At 34.7% G+C, this 16,084-nt stretch overlaps 2 protein-coding genes across 3 annotated transcripts in view; one reads left to right on the top strand and one right to left on the bottom strand.

Annotated features, from left to right (window-relative positions):
- Positions 1 to 1,291, bottom strand: part of LOC111051825 (triokinase/FMN cyclase) — a 49,360-nt gene extending 48,069 nt beyond the window's left edge. The window contains exon 1 of the mRNA XM_022338389.2: positions 1,190 to 1,291. The gene's annotated coding sequence lies outside the window, so the exon portion shown is untranslated. The remainder of the gene's footprint in view (positions 1 to 1,189) is intronic.
- A 439-nt stretch (positions 1,292 to 1,730) lies between these two features.
- LOC111051827 (E3 ubiquitin-protein ligase Mdm2) lies at positions 1,731 to 12,305 on the top strand. 2 transcript variants are annotated; one of them, XM_022338396.2, is made up of 6 exons: positions 1,731 to 2,087; positions 3,621 to 3,682; positions 5,410 to 5,588; positions 6,484 to 6,674; positions 8,114 to 8,305; positions 10,396 to 12,305. In XM_022338396.2, exons 3-6 carry the CDS (start codon positions 5,486 to 5,488, stop codon positions 10,876 to 10,878), a joined length of 969 nt encoding a protein of 322 aa, XP_022194088.2. In that variant the 5' UTR covers positions 1,731 to 2,087; positions 3,621 to 3,682; positions 5,410 to 5,485; the 3' UTR covers positions 10,879 to 12,305. The 2 variants fall into 2 exon arrangements, with proteins under 2 accessions (XP_022194088.2, XP_022194087.2); XM_022338395.2 differs by lacking the exon at positions 5,410 to 5,588 and adding an exon at positions 5,226 to 5,342 and having other exon boundaries at positions 1,738 to 2,087.
- Positions 12,306 to 16,084: the final 3,779 nt, after the last annotated feature.

Raw genomic sequence — 16,084 nt, 5'->3', positions numbered from 1 at the left:
AACCGATTCCAGTTAAATGCAAACAAGACCCAGCATGTCATCTGCAGCTTGTCAAGAAACCTTCCTGGTGATCAAGACCTGTCAAGCTGCTGGGTTTTGTTCTGGACAATAAACTCAACTGGGCCAGCCATATTCAGCATGTGACCACAAGACTGTCCAGAATTTGTTTTCTGCTGCTGAAGCTGAGGGGTCATGTGACTGAAGCCTATTTAGTCATGGTGTATCACACGCTCTTCCACTGTCACGTTTCCTATGGCCTACTCATGTGGGGTCATTCAGCAAAGGTTGTGGACATACTGAAGCTGCAAAAAACGGGCTGCCCAAATCATCACCGCAAGCGATTATCGCGCACACCGCAAGTCCCTTTTTGTTAGACTTGGTATTCTAACAGTGATCTGCCACTTCCTACTTCTCTGTTTAATGTATGTCAAGAAGAACCAGCAGTACATGTTGACTCGGACTGATGTGCATGAACATAACACCAGACATCGAGAGCTGATTGATATTCCCAGAGTACGCCTTCAGAGATCACAGGTGTGCTTTAGGAGTTCGGCATTGCGATACTTCAATAGGCTGCCTACAGGAGTAAAAAAGTTGGATTTAAGAGCGTTCGTGAGAGTTGTATCCAAGCACTTGAAAAGCAAGGTGTACTAGAGTGTTAGTGAATTTATGAGTGATTTGTCGGAAATTCTGTTCTGTATTTTATGTTTTTGACGCCATCGATCCCATATTATGGGTAAAGGATGCAGATATAGGTATAAAGGTTTTGTCGAATGATAGACAAGGATTGCAAAACTAAAGTTGATCAAATACTGTCATTATAACGTGGACCTCACTATACCTGCATGGCCCAATAGTACTATTCCTTAGCTTATAATAATGACTATGGAACAGTCTATGGTAAGCTTTATTAAGTAGTTGGCAGGCACATGCTGCTTCAGAGTTGCAGGCACTTGTTGGGTCCTAGGTCCTCCTTTTTTAAGAGAGAAAACTCACCGTTTCTTTCTTTCTATTTTCCAAAGACAAAATTTTTAAAAAATATATTCAAATTTGAAGAGCTCAAGGCCAGACAAAGCGTCTACCCATACAAGACAGGAGAGACGGAAATTAGAAGTACCCTATTAAATGTTGAGCAGTTAACTAATAAAATTGAATGTGCTACTATAAACACGTATTTATGTGTACTTACATTGGCATAATTATTCTAAAGCTTAATTTATTGTACAGGCAACAGGTATTTGTTTTGGTAACGTGGTTCATCCGTCCATAGCATAACCTCAAATCATGTTCAATTGTTCATATTGTTTATTGTATACACATGTTTTATGTTTGAAACTCGCGCTAAAGATCCCTTCCACTTTTGTTTTAAAATTGAAATTTTAAAACTTAACTAGAGTTTGAAGGGTGAACACCAATTCCACAATAATAAGTAATCGATAAAGAAATTACATGCAACAATATGAGAATGTTTATTTAATGATATTGAAAATTTTGAAATGAATTATCAATTATTCCTGTATTGGGTTACTATGATTATCATAATCATTAAAGAACTCAATTATTATTCCATGGAAAAAGATAATAAAATAATAATTCATGTCAATAAAAAATCGAGTTTTAGATGCATTACTTTTGGTAGGTTGGTAGCGCAGCAGATTGTTGCTTGATGACGATGATTATGTTGATGATGACGACACAGTGGTGACGATGATGATGATGGGCTAGTATTTTGCCGGTGGAAGGGAAGGGCAGTCAACGAGGCAACAGACAGGTTTTTTCCTGCAAGTTTGAGAACGTTGGAAATTCTATTCTCTTATTTTTGCTATTTGGTATTGGTTGATCTTGATAGTTGGAATTGGAAATGTTGCGAGTTTCTTTGTGAGCTCCGAGCTCATTCTTATTATTCATGTGTATCACTCATTCTTAATTCTGTGTTATTCTTATTGTAGAGTTTTTAGTTATTATTTTTATAATTTAGGTATGTGATTTCAAGATTATGTCTGCAAATAACATGGATCTCATATTTATATCCTAACAATTCAAATTCCTTGCCGGGGAATATTATTATTATTTATCTTGTACATAAGGTAAGGAAGCATTTAAAATTTTCTGTTTGTATATTAAATTTATGTTTAAATTTGTCGAAGAATATGGTAGGTTATTAAAAATTTAAGAAACTTTCGTTAGTTTGTTTTGTTTATATTATTTTATTCCTATTGATGCAAAAGATTTTTATTACTTTAAAGATTTAGCCCACAAATATTGATAAATTAGATTTGGAGCTCTTCAGTACCTACTTGAACTTTTGATAAGCCTGTGATAGTGTATTGATAATAGGTACCAAACTGTGCCACTTATTTATTGGCAATCTCATGTCTTGTAAGGATGTATACTTTTATAATACCAGCTGTGTAAACTGTCTCAATATTATCTTTTACCTTAGTTATTCTTATCAGCATCTACAAACCAACACCCTACCTTCCTTAACCTTCATCCACTTGCGCCTTGTGGAGTTAATTCCGCTCTCGCGGCGGCAATTTGGCCGCCCTTGATTATTTTTAGGTTTATTCATTCACAAAGTGTATAAGATGTTTTCAATGTCACTGATTACAAGTACTACTCTATAATACAAGTTATTACAGGGATATAATAAGATTTTGATAAAAATCATATAGCTTATAATAACCTATAATATTTATGTAGCCTTCGTGGAGTTTAAAGGCTGATATTAGACTATGATGACTTGTTATTAAATATCTATGATTATTTTATATGTCATTTATATAATTATTGGCATGACCATAGTTGATCTATCATGGTATAAGTACATTTTTATATTGTAGGCTAATATATAAATGTAATTATATAAGCTAACTGTAATATTTTTCATCAAGGGCATTTGATAATTCATTTATGTCATAGAATCAGTGTAAAATTTAATTCTATGATTCTATTTATGTCATAGAATTTTGGCCATACTAGTCGTATAAAAAGTTGTTCATTTGAAATATCAGGGATTGGTTGAAATGAAAAAAGTTTAGTTACTTCTCACAAATTTTGATGAATAACTATTTGATGAGTAGAAGTTTGCAATCCACTAGAACTTAGAAGTAGTATCTAATCCACTTCTATGTTTTCTTGCAGTTAGGCTATTGCAATTTTACAAGCCATAGGAGATAACTTGAAAAAATAAATACATTACAAATTGGCTGGAGATGAAAATGATACATTGTAATTTGAATAAAAATGATAAATTTGAAGAGATATTTGCAAAAAAATCTTGGTGGAGATCCCAACTCAAGCGCTCGCGCGGGTGGCAATTTGGCCGCTCACCAGTAGTCACACACTAAAAATCACTTCTATGCTCAAGTGAGTCACCATTCACCAACTGAGCTGGATAAGGGCTGAAGAAGTTAGGGAAGATAGTTGGGAAGGAATACATGACACTCTCACCACTCACTAATAGCCAGGTTAGGAAATATAACAAAACATCTAAAAAGGCGGCCAATTTACCGCCCGCGCGAGCGGATGAAGGTTAATTGATTTTAGCTATCTTCAATTGAAAATAGTTTTAGAATTTTTCTTATGAACTTTATTAATTTTATCTTTGTTTTTTTTAGTATGGCAAGCACTGCTACATCTATCCTTGGTAAAAGGCAACATGATGGGACTCATGATATAGGTGAGATAATTTTTTATTTATTGATCTATAGTTTATCTAGTAGAGATCTATAGTTTAGTAGATCTATTATAGTTTATATTTTGATCTGTTTCAAAGCAGGGCCCTGCTTTGTATACGCTAATTGAAACTGGCAACACATGTTCTGGCTGAATGAAATGAGAATAGAAGCAATAAGAAATATAGCTAATAGAATATTCTTAGAGCGTCTCAAAACCACGGTCATTGTAAATTTTATATTTTGAATTAAATCTACACAATTCTGACATGCTCACCACTTATTGTCTTCTTGACAATTTATATTTAATAGAAACTAAAATTGACATTCTTATAATTGTTGAGCTCATCTTGATATCATTATCACAAAGGTAGGGTTGTGATCACATTGAAAGCCAATAGGTGCAAGTTTACGTCATGCATGAGACAAAAGAATAGGAAAAGTGCCATTGAAACACGTTGTGACTTACATGTAGCTGCTCACAAGTGCAAGCGTTCAGTGTGGTTGTGTTCCTATTGATGTTTCCAGATTTTGTTTCTGATCTGCAGGCTTGGTCATGCACAACCAAGCGTGCACTTGCACAAAAATGCATTCAATGTGATCACACCTAAAGCCTAAATAATTTGACAGCATGAGTCGGGTATGTAAAACTTTCGTAATTTGCTTTCAGAGTTTTAATCATGCGAATACTTTCATTATAACGTAGACTCAAATGTAGGACTATAATGATATAACATAATTTCTTACGAAAGAAATTATTATTATAAAGAGATACTCACTTACTGCTTGGCACTAGAGCTCATTCAGAGCCTTGACCTCCTTCAAAAAGCCTCTCGCTTTTGCGGATGTCCTCTCAGCCTTCTCCCTCCTGATAGATAGACAGCCTATCTATCTATCCTGGGTTGTTTCTAAAGACTTTTTTTACAACTCTTGAGTCACTCATCCTCTCAACATGTTCCAACCAAACCAAACGCCTCACTTTTATCTCGTCAACAATTTGACATTTCTAGTACAGATCTTGAATTGATCGTATATTATGAAGAGATTATTGCACGATGTACCTACTTTTTTTAATTTTCTAAACTACCAACAAATTATACTTGACTAAAATTAATAATAATGATGAGCAAGTCGCGCTGTCACACGTCCAACAAGAGTTATCATTGATTACTTGAGCGTATTCATTCTAGTAAACATGTATGAGGTGTTAAACGTTGCTCGAAATTAATAGGTTCCTTAAATCCAGCTGCTTCTCTAATTTATGATTGCCAGCTTGTAATAGTTGGTCTAATCACTGCAAGTGATTTGCAATACTGGAGCTATTTGGTTAACTGATATAGTTTTGATTATTTGATGCATTCCATTTGATTTTCAAAACTGTTTCTTACTTAATATTGTTTTTCAAATCTGCGTTTAGAAATATGAAAAAGAAATATTCCTTACCAGCCGCCGTTAGGACTAATAGTCTCCTCTTCCGATAAACCTTAATTCCATCGTTTGTATTGGAACTATAATCTTCCAATATTGAAAAACTATTGTAAATTTTAGGAGAACCGTCAACAAGTTTTCAGAGACTGTACTATCGCTATGTACTAGAGCCTGAGTCGAGCAGTCCTTCCGATGAAGACACAGAATCCGTACACAGTATCCAAGATAAAACTACAGGTAAGTCAATCCAAACAGAATTTTGCGATCCCGTAATAATCCAGGTGAAATTTATTTTTTATTCTAGTTGAAACTAACTGAAGAAGAGCAAAAAGAAGCAAAAATTACGATTGTTAGAAGAAGGGCATCCTACACTTGTCATCATGTCGTCCAGTGACTACGGTACAATAATGTACAACCTTGAGATTGCGGTACAATGTATATTGGCCTCAGAACAAGCTGATTTCGCTCTCTTGATCATAGGAAGTAAGGAAAAATTATTCCCAGCAAACAGTACAGTAAATTAGGCTGTGCTCACAGTGCATGCGCTTTCTTACGAAAACCCACGAACGATCAACAAAATTTTAAATCGAATGAAGTAACTTGGTGTAAGTGCTCTCATTTTTTGGAGTTGGACTTACAAATAAGCACATATTTCCAACATCCTATTACGTTGGTCCATTTTTTTCATTTGAATGTACCTACTTACGCGATATGTGTGTGCACTCAATTCTTACGATCGATGACGTACGTTTTCATACAATAGATATTCGTATACAAGGTGGGCGCAGCCGTATTTGCGAATTGTGGAGTAAATTTAAATTTAAAATTGTTTGTTTTATTCTGATTTATAGTTTAAGATTGATGATTTGGTGTAGAAATTGAAATGTACATAATATTTGGACGATTTGACACAAAATTAGGAAATAGAAGAGGTTTTGGGCAATAGCCTGTTTTTCCGACTATTTTATTGTTTGCTCTAACCAATAAATAAATGTACAACATAAATTAAAGTGAATCCTCACTAATTCGATACTCACAAGACCCTGGGAGACATTTCTAATTAGTAAATTGGATTCATCAACAACAATAAATTAATCTTGCAAAAAATTAGGATTATCCAGAGTTCTTTTTTAAAAGAGTACGAATTACTGAGGTTTCACTGTACTCTTAAATGCCGAACAAAATTATTAAATGCGGAATACAGCATTTAAATTTCTGTGTTGCTGTAAAGGTGATTGAGTTTTTTGTGAATTAAAGAAAGAGGGTATAAATCTTGAAGTTGGAACTGCAACACCTCTCTCAATAATTCTTTGTCAGAGTGTGTAGATAGCATAAAAATGTTGCAAGATCAGTTTTAACGAGTAATTTACATTTTCAGATTCGGCTAAAGATACTCCAGATACATTATCATCGTCGTCATTTGATTTTGATGGCGAAGGAGAAAACAGTGCTAGCGACAATTCACAAAGTGCAGAGGATGTGGAATATGAACCAAGAAGTTTGTCAGACAGTGAAATTCGTCATCCTTTCACAATCAACGAATCATTCTCTTCTTCATCAAACGATGAAGTAAGATTTAAAATAATCCAATCACCTTATAATTAGACATATTTAGAACTAGGTAGCATTAAGTATTCGAACTTTTTAATTTAGCACTTGAAAATTATGCTAGAATGAGGTACAGTGGTACTGTAGTGTAGATGTACAATATCTATAGTGAGATCCACGTTATAATGGCAGTGGAGAAAGATAGGAGAAAAGGGTTGCCAGGTCTCAGCCTTGCCGCCCAAACAGCTGATACTGGCATATCTGATGAATTTAACTGTTCATTATTGTTGAAAATGGTTAATCATATTTTATTTGTCAAGAAAATATATTTTTCAAAGATTTCATAATAAATTTTCATGATTGAGATTGAATATTTTGTCAATTAGTTGAATTTCTACATTGTTGATAAACGATGTGGCAACATCGTTATGCGTGAAAAAGAAACTGCTTTGTTGAACGATAAACAAGGATAGCAACACCATTGCAAATCACACACTGCCATTATAACGTGGACCTCACTTTAAATTTCAAGTCACTGTCTATTTTAAAAATATGTAATAAATGTTTGTAAGATTAGATTTTGTGTTTGGGATTAGATTTGGAGTGGGGGGAGGGCTCAATGCGCTTGTTTCATGTCTCAACATGTTTGTTAGTTATTTCATGAGAGATTTTATAAGCATTGCCTCTGACCTCTTGGAAGTCAATAATTAGTGACATTACTGACAAATTATTATTTTTTCTACAACTACGCGTAAAAAAAGAATTTACATACTCAATTCCCTTGTAAAACAGCTTATTTCTGAGGAGAATCTACTTTTTCGCTCGCTAACCATCCGCGCATGCGCAGTAGATTTTCTTTACGCTCTCTAATCAGCTGATGGTAAGCAGCTCGCCAAAATGTCAGATCTTAACCTAAAAAGTGGGTAATTGTAACTCCGCCGATATAAGTAATTTAACAGGTTTGGGCAGTTGTAGAAAAAAATTTGTATGTAATTCGCGCGTAATGCTTCTTTATCGCTCTTGCAAAATTATCACGCTTCGCGTCGCGTGATAACTGTTTTGCGCGAGCGATAAAGTCGCGCATTACGCTCTTAATACATAAATAGCTTTTTTAATATTAACTTATAACTTGATATTTCTGATGAATTAATTATAATAATTTATTATTATATCATTGAATGTTTCACAGTATTATATTATTTGTTTGTTATACATCTCGACCTAAGAATTTGTAGAACTCTTCGTGAATAAAATAAATGCTGCAAAATTCTTTTGACATTTTTTTGTTAATTATTATTTATGTAGTGGAACTTTACCAGGAGCACTGAAACTAAAAAATTGCGTGGGTTTCAATTGGAATTATTGAGAAGATTGAAGAACAAACTAATGGGTCTCTATTATGTAATATTTGACTTGTCAATTTTTTCATGTGACATGTATTTTTTTGTTTTGTTTTTTAGGACATCATGATAAAAAAGGGCAAAATAATAAACGCCGTCACAGAGAATACTAGTTGCACATCTACGTCTTCAACTGACGACTTACCGGAGAGATTTGATCCGGAATTGTCATTAACCGACTACTGGTTCTGCGTCAAATGTAGAACACCAAATAATAATCCGTTGTTCAGGTTTTGCGAAAAATGCTTTGGGGTAAGAATTTTCACAAATACGTTCGTATTCACTCTTCAGAATAGGAATTATAATATGGATTCAATATATATCAGTGTTGTAGTATGTATTTGATAATTAGGAACTTACTGAAAAAACTATAAGTATTTGTTAGCATTTCAACAAAAATGCAATATTATATCTGCCAACCCTTTGAGTCTTCAACTTATTTTATTCTTAATCCTTGTTTAGCGATACTCATGAATTGACATAATTTATATTGATTAATTAAAGGGAATTCCAAATAATACGATTGTTTAGTCAATAAGATTGTTTCGTCATTAAGCCTTCATCCTGGATTAGTGGGAGTCCGATCTCACTAGGTATCAAATCTGCATCACTGTAGAAATCAATCTGAAATATAATTAGTTCTACTTATTACTGTATTTCATATCAGTAATAGGATGTTAAGCAAGCTTTGATAATGAATTTTTCTGCTGCTGTGTGACAAGAAATACAGTATAAAAAATATATATTTGAGCTCTTCAAAAATATAAAGGAGAAATTGGTAACTTGTCCGTGTTTACCAACTCCCCACCCCTACCAATACTCTGGGGCATTGTTCTTGGGTAAAAAACATATCTAAAAATATCATATCTAAATTGTCCGGAAGTCTTCAGTTACTCACACAGCGGTCATTTTGCTTTTTTCTAAATAATGGTTGAACACACGAAATTGAAACTTTGCACAATCATTTATGACTAGACAAAGCTACAAAAAAATATGATAATTTTTCTATTTCATAAAACAAAATGGCAGTAATTTTATAATTTTTTTTATAACTCAGAAAACGATTGTTTTACAAAAACTTTACAAGAGTAACGTTTTTCAGTAAATTTAATTTCCTATCAATTGATACCAGATTTTTCAAGATTGAACCAATATTAACTGAGATATGACAGCTTTAGTGGTTTGTGACCCACATTTAGAGGCTTATGTAACGTTATTGTGCAAAGTTTTAATTTCGTATGTTCAACCATTATTTAGAAAAAAGCAAAATGGCCGCTGTGTGGGTAACTGAAGACTTCCGGACAATTTAGATATGTTATTCACCCAGGAACAAAGCCCTGGAGCTGAGGTTCCCAAACTGTGCGCCGCGGCGCCCGGGGGCGCCGCCGTTGTCTATCAAAGGCTCACACTACAAAACAGTGCGGATCAGTCTGTTTGTGTGTGTGTCGTGAAAAAAATATTAACAATCTTACGTAAAGTAACTCAATAATAAATTACTATTAAGAATATAAACTAAAAAATTGATTATAATGAATAATGCAATGCGATATAAATAAATTATACTATAGTGAGGTCCACGTTATAATGGCAGTGGATAAAGTTAGAAGAATAGCGATGCCGCTTCTCTTCATTAATTAATTATACTGTAAATCTAGGGTTGCCAGATTGAATTAAGCCTATCATAACTGAGAACTATCTGTTTATATTTTAACCTTCTAAATTGTTTATTAATGCTTTGAAACTGGGAACAATATTTTTCCACTACACTGCTCAGAAAACGTACAATTCCTGGGCATTTTCTAGGAGGGAAAGATACAGTTCCACAAACAGTGTACCTAAATAAAATCAGCTTTCTCAATTTGAGCCCGGAAAAGTCAAGGTCAGTCGCGATACATCCCGAAAGTAGTCACTTTCCTATCACTCCCAGTTTCCGTTTATTCTATATGGGAGTATTAGTTGTTCACAACGAGATTGAGCCTGGTCCGTACAGCTTACACCTATAGATGGCAAATGACAATTAATAAGAAGTCTGATATATTATGCTGTTTCCATTCACAACTTTTTCATCTTTTGGATATGGGCTGCTTCATTTGCGTATTCATTAATTTGTTGTTGTTTACTCATTTGCATATTATTTGCTGATTGTGTAGCGAAAAATATTGTACGTTACTTGGCTGTGAATGTCTCTTGCAGGGATCGCATGAAATTCCAGACTTGGCTAACGCTTCGACTGGGAACATCATGCTCGGCCCTGCAAACGGCCACATGGCATAGCTATTTCACATCTCTTGATTGTTTTTCTGTAATCGGGAACATCCTTTTTAATTTTCTTGTATTTTCAGGATCGCAAAAACTTTTTCCCACCACGGCCAAAGCCTAGAACAAAGAAGAGGAAACAGCGGACAAGGCGGAAAGCAAAACGATCGAAGCCAAACGAGAGTGGAAGCAGCAGCAATTCTAGTCAGCCAAACTCTTCCCTGCTGCTCAACTCAACCGACCAACTAACCAGCAGTCAAAGCACGCTGAAAGGATCATTGACATCTAACAGTAGTGAAGTTGAAAACAGCTCCGTTGATGCAAGTTTGGTGAGAACTGTGGTCAGCTCGAAATCGATAAGTTGCCAGACTGAATCTAACGAACAATGGCCATTGCGTGGAGAAACGTGCGAAACGTGTATGGCACGGCCGAAGGACGGTGTCTTCATTCACACGAATATCGTGCATCGTTACTCTTGTTATAAATGCTCGATGAAAATTTGGAAAGAAATTGGTAGGTGTCCACTGTGCAACAATAAGGTGTGTAATGTAAAGAAAATTGCTGGCTGAGCAGCAATCAATATTTATTCAAACAAATCAAATTAGTTTAAGATTGAAGAAACATTCGGCTCCTTGCCAACCCGTAGTTGTTTTGTTTTTTATTGTAGTTAGCCTTACAAACAATGGGTGCTCTCACTGTTTTATATAAAACAACCATATTTATCAACAAACAAATCAAATTTATTTTCAAATGAAAATATTTATGGAGTTTGTGAAAACTCTAAGCCTGGTGTTTTTCCGTAGGTAGCCTTACAAACTTTAGGTATACCCATACAATACTCAACCATTTTCAATCTGTGAACTCAGCATTTTTTATTTATTCTTATTCCCAATAAAAGTACATTTTCCGCACGTAATGGGTGTCTACAATTTCCAAACGATTTCGCTACTTTGTCGATGTAAACTTTATCTTACATAGCATATGTATTTCCACCTTTTAGCTTATTTTCTCAACTGCCCTATGTCCTCAATCATTTCTATGAATCAAGTGATGTGTTGATACTCAGTTAACCAAAGATCGAGTATTATGTTCTATACACATTGCTAAAGAGCCTTGTACATTTACTGAACCAATTTAAATTACATCTTCAGTTCAATAGTAGTCGTACTCCGAACGGAATAAAAATAATTGAATTAGTACCCAATAGTATGTTTATTTTAATTGCAACAATTAATTGTTACACATAAATGTAATTAATATATTTTCACTCAAAATAATATCAATCAATTTAATATATTTTTCACTCACATCAAGTTGAGTGAGATAGTCCCACACTATTCTATCTCTAGATATTTTGTTTTATATGTTCAGTTTAGTGTTATCGTATTTATAGTTTTGAAGTATGAATTAAATTTTCAAGAAATCTGTTCAAGATTAAAATTACTTCAATGTATTTAGTTTTAGTATATTGGAAAATATAGCAATTAAAGTATTTTCTTAATAAATAACCTTTGGCTAACCGGCATTAGAAAAAATTGATTTCCATCATAATATTAATTTAATGATGTAGTGAGTAAGGTATTATTTCATTTAAATGCATTTAGCAGAGATTCAAGTATGAATATGTACTAGATCCATTTCTGAGATACACATCTCAAGTTACTGTAAAAATATAACAAATTACAGTGTATAGAGAATTGAGCAATAATTTTATTTGTAAGCAATAAACAGAGTGAGACGTGAAAAAAGTCGTATCTTGATTACATTTTCTGTAGCCTAATTGATAAAATGGAACTCCAGCAAATAGAATGGAACTGCCTAATAGAAGAGTATTATTATTTTTGTTTAGAATGGTGACAGAAGTGCAGAACTATTTATTTGCATAATCATAATTAGTTTGTATTTCATAATTGAGTAATTTGTGATTTAGTACTACAGTAAAATAATTAAAATTACCAAATATACTTTTGTAGCCTATCTGTGTTGAGATAATATTTATGATGCTAGGTAGTAAAATTCTAAAAAATGTATATTCCTTTGTTGAATTCTTCTATAATTAATCAATTAATTATAATTAATTAAGGAATATAGTTAATCTTATTTATCTGTTCTATGTAAATAATTTTCTGTAGCTTGTAATATTATAAGAGATTTCAAATTAATATATTCTTCTATTCTAGTAACAAATTTGAGTTGTATTTTGCTGATAAAACCATAATATCCAAAGTAAACTCTCACAATATTTCTCTATTACTTTGGTGAGAAATATTCTATTGGGTGAGGCGTGAGGACTTGAAAATTGAAAAGGTTCTTGTACCATGAGGACCCGATCAAAAGAAAGAATGCAATTGAATATGACCGATGAGTCAAAATTGAGTTTTCACGGGTTTCTTCAAATGATTTTTAAAAATAATAATACCCTGGATATCATGAACCCTATCAACTATCATGAATCTATTCTGGCAAAGTAGCAGAAGCTCTGATACATTCTCGATAAATAGGCTTATATTTGTAATCTTTCTTCCACAATTTTCTCAAAAATGGCTTAACCGATGTTTTTTCTAATACCCTGTATAGTTACTTACGGTACCTACAATAATTAATAATATATTTATTTCCACAAGAAAACAAAATAAACAAACAACTTTTGCAAGTGTAAGAAAATAACCAACTACTTATAATACTAAGATAATGATAATAATACACATAATAATGAAGTATAATATATAAAGGAAATTCATCACTTAAATATTGAAAAATGAATAATACTACTGATAAATCTCCTTTCTTACCTACACTATAGAGCTATAAATAAAAAATATGTGGAAATAGTCAACCATGCAAGTGATAAAATCAAGTCCGCATGATGGAGTACAGATAGAGCAATGCAGTTAGACAAGGAACAAAACAGAGACAGAGAAAGCTAGCAGATCCAAATTCAACAAGGAAAATTATATGAAAAATCAATCTAATATTAATGATCATAATACTTTCTGTGTCCAAACAAGCAATCATTAGATACTCAGGTCCCATGTGAAAAAAAAACAATAATAATAACAAAATATATATAAGCATTGGATCAAACATTATCTTTAAATTACATGTTTCCAAAAATTTGCAACTGATTGGGCTTTGCCATTTGCTTCAAAAAGATCCTTTCTGCATTGGACATCAAGCTGAGGGCACACAAGCAAGTGCTCCTGCTCCTCAATTGCTCCACACTCGCAGAAGATGTCATCATGAGCTGGCAATAAACCCCATTTTTGCAGGTTTGTTTTGCATTTGGACACTCCTACCCTTAATCGGTTGAGAGCTTTCTAAGTCAGAAAAGCCAGATCATGACCAGGAGGCAATTCTTCCCGAAATTCCTCCACTGCTCCACACGATTTTCTTCAGGAGAGCCCTGCAGGACATGGGATGCTGCCAAGAAGCTTCTCCTTGACTTCAACAGTGCTACCACCTTAGACTTTCTCCACAGTTTAGGAATCTGGAGTCTATTCACACAGCAGTTCATGAGCCTGGTGATCCACTCCATTGTCTTAGGGCCAAAATTTCTGATCTGCTCTGTCCTCAAATCATTTACTCCAGCAGCACGATTTGTCTTCATGGAGGCTATGGCTTGCTGCAGTTCATCTGAAGTGAATGGTTCCCTGAGAAGGTGAGTTTCTGTTGTTCGATCTCTTTTTATTCGGATATGATCTTTTCTCCCACCTGTCTTGCCATTCAAAAGCAACTGACTTGCCACCTGGTCTGCTGACACAGGATAGAAAGAGGCCTTGGCTTGGGTCCCATCACCATTCAAATTCAAGCACGTCTGTTATTAATTTTCATATCAATGCTCTCTACCATTGCACACCATTTAGTCCTACGATTCTCTGAAATTGTCTCCTTCAATTGTTCTCCTACTCTGATGGTCTCCTCATCAAAAGGATCTCTCTCGAACAGGTCCTTGTATCTTTCCAGAATTGGCTTTGCCTCATCAGAGATCCCTGAGATATAACTGTTCTACAACCTCTAGGTATTGTTTTCCTTGAAACCTTCTTCACCAGTTCAATTAAATCTTCATATTCTTTAGATATTGGTTTTATTTCCCATATTTTGTCTTCAAGATTGTTCCTAAATGACTCCCAATTTGCCCTCTTGAAATTAAATATCCGTTTCAGCGGCACTTTTTCTGGTTTGACCACAGCACTAATAATGCAAGTGATGGGTCTGTGTTGTGTTCGAGGTATTGGATCATCAACTCTTTTCTCACACTGAGATGCTATTCTAGAAGACAAAAATATGTTATCAGGATTGCATCCCTGTCTCCACCTTCCACTGTTAAAAGATGATGGTAGCTTGGGGTCATGAACAAGCTGCATGTTGTTGGTCTCTGCCCACATTTCAAGATCTTCACCATTCTTATCAGTATGCTTGTAACCTCATGCTGTAATGTGACAATTGAAATCACCCATAATACTATTGATGTTGTCATAGCTTAAATGGTCAGGCTTCTCAAAATTGAAATGTACATTGGGTGGCTTGTACACGGAAGTAACTGAAAACTGAGGTCTTGACAGTTAGTATCTCCACATCATCCCTATCAGTCACTGACCCTGACACCGGGCCTGATGAAAATCGCGCTCCCATATTTATCATGAGGTCTCTCAAGAACCAATTCCATACCATCCACCTCCGGCCTGTGCCTAGTTGCACCTCTGGGTTTCTTGTACAAGGAGGATGTCACATGAAAGTTTTTTACATAAATCATATAATAAAATTTCTTCAGCTATACATTTCTAGCCCCTCAATATTTATTGAGGTTGTCACAAGTGGCCTTGACAAAGGCCGATCTACCGGGAAACTTCTATACTGACCTCAATCGTTTCCATGTGCATAATTGCCAAAATCCAACCAATAACAATACCGCGCGGATACTTATCTAGAGCCAGAAAAATGTATATATATAGAAAAAAAAGGCTCATCATCCTGGCTCTGGCAGATGTTATGCCAATCCGCTCTGGATTGGATCCGTTCCCTTTTAGTCGCCTCTTACGATCAAGCAGAGAATACTGTGGGTTTATTCTAGTCATCAATTCAAAAAGAATAAAGAGTCCATCTTGTTGACTCTTATCTCCCCACCCATAGGGGTAAATAATCATAATAATCTATTATTCATCACGCAGGACTAAATAAAAACAAAAATAAATTATTTCAAAAATGATATCAAATGAAAAAAATGAATAGGAAAAAAAATAATACACATTACCAGAGCTTAGGAATATAACGGAGTAGAATAATGTGCCAGTCAATAGGAAACAATGAATTCAACTCAAACACTTTTTTAAGAACTATTAAACAAACACTAAAACTGTATAATTATCCAAGTTGGATTTTATTGTCTGTATAAAGGTGCGTACAGACTTTCGCTCTGCTCCGCAACCGAACGTCACTCCAGCAGAGCGATTGATGATCGACCGGCGAGCAACAGTGGTTCGACCGGGGAACGCGAGAAGATCTAACATCTTCCGTAAAGTTCATGATGGTGCGTGGGTGGAGCGACTGTGGTTCGATGGTGGTACGAGGGCGGTACGAGGGAGGAGCGTGCTCGGTGCGGGTTGGAAGCGCGAATATGTGTAAGCAGCTTTATACGTAAAAGGCAGTGTCATCAGCTAAAGTAGTTATTTCCCCATTGAAGTCACTCTTAAATGAGTCAATTCAACTGGCATGAGTCTTCTTTCTATAGTGAGATTCACGTTATAGTCAACACATGATTAACATTGGAGTTGCTAT

This window comes from Nilaparvata lugens, chromosome 7 (genome assembly GCF_014356525.2).
Source record: "Nilaparvata lugens isolate BPH chromosome 7, ASM1435652v1, whole genome shotgun sequence".
NCBI lineage: Eukaryota > Metazoa > Arthropoda > Insecta > Hemiptera > Delphacidae > Nilaparvata > Nilaparvata lugens.
This window is presented reverse-complemented; position numbering and strand designations above follow the sequence as displayed.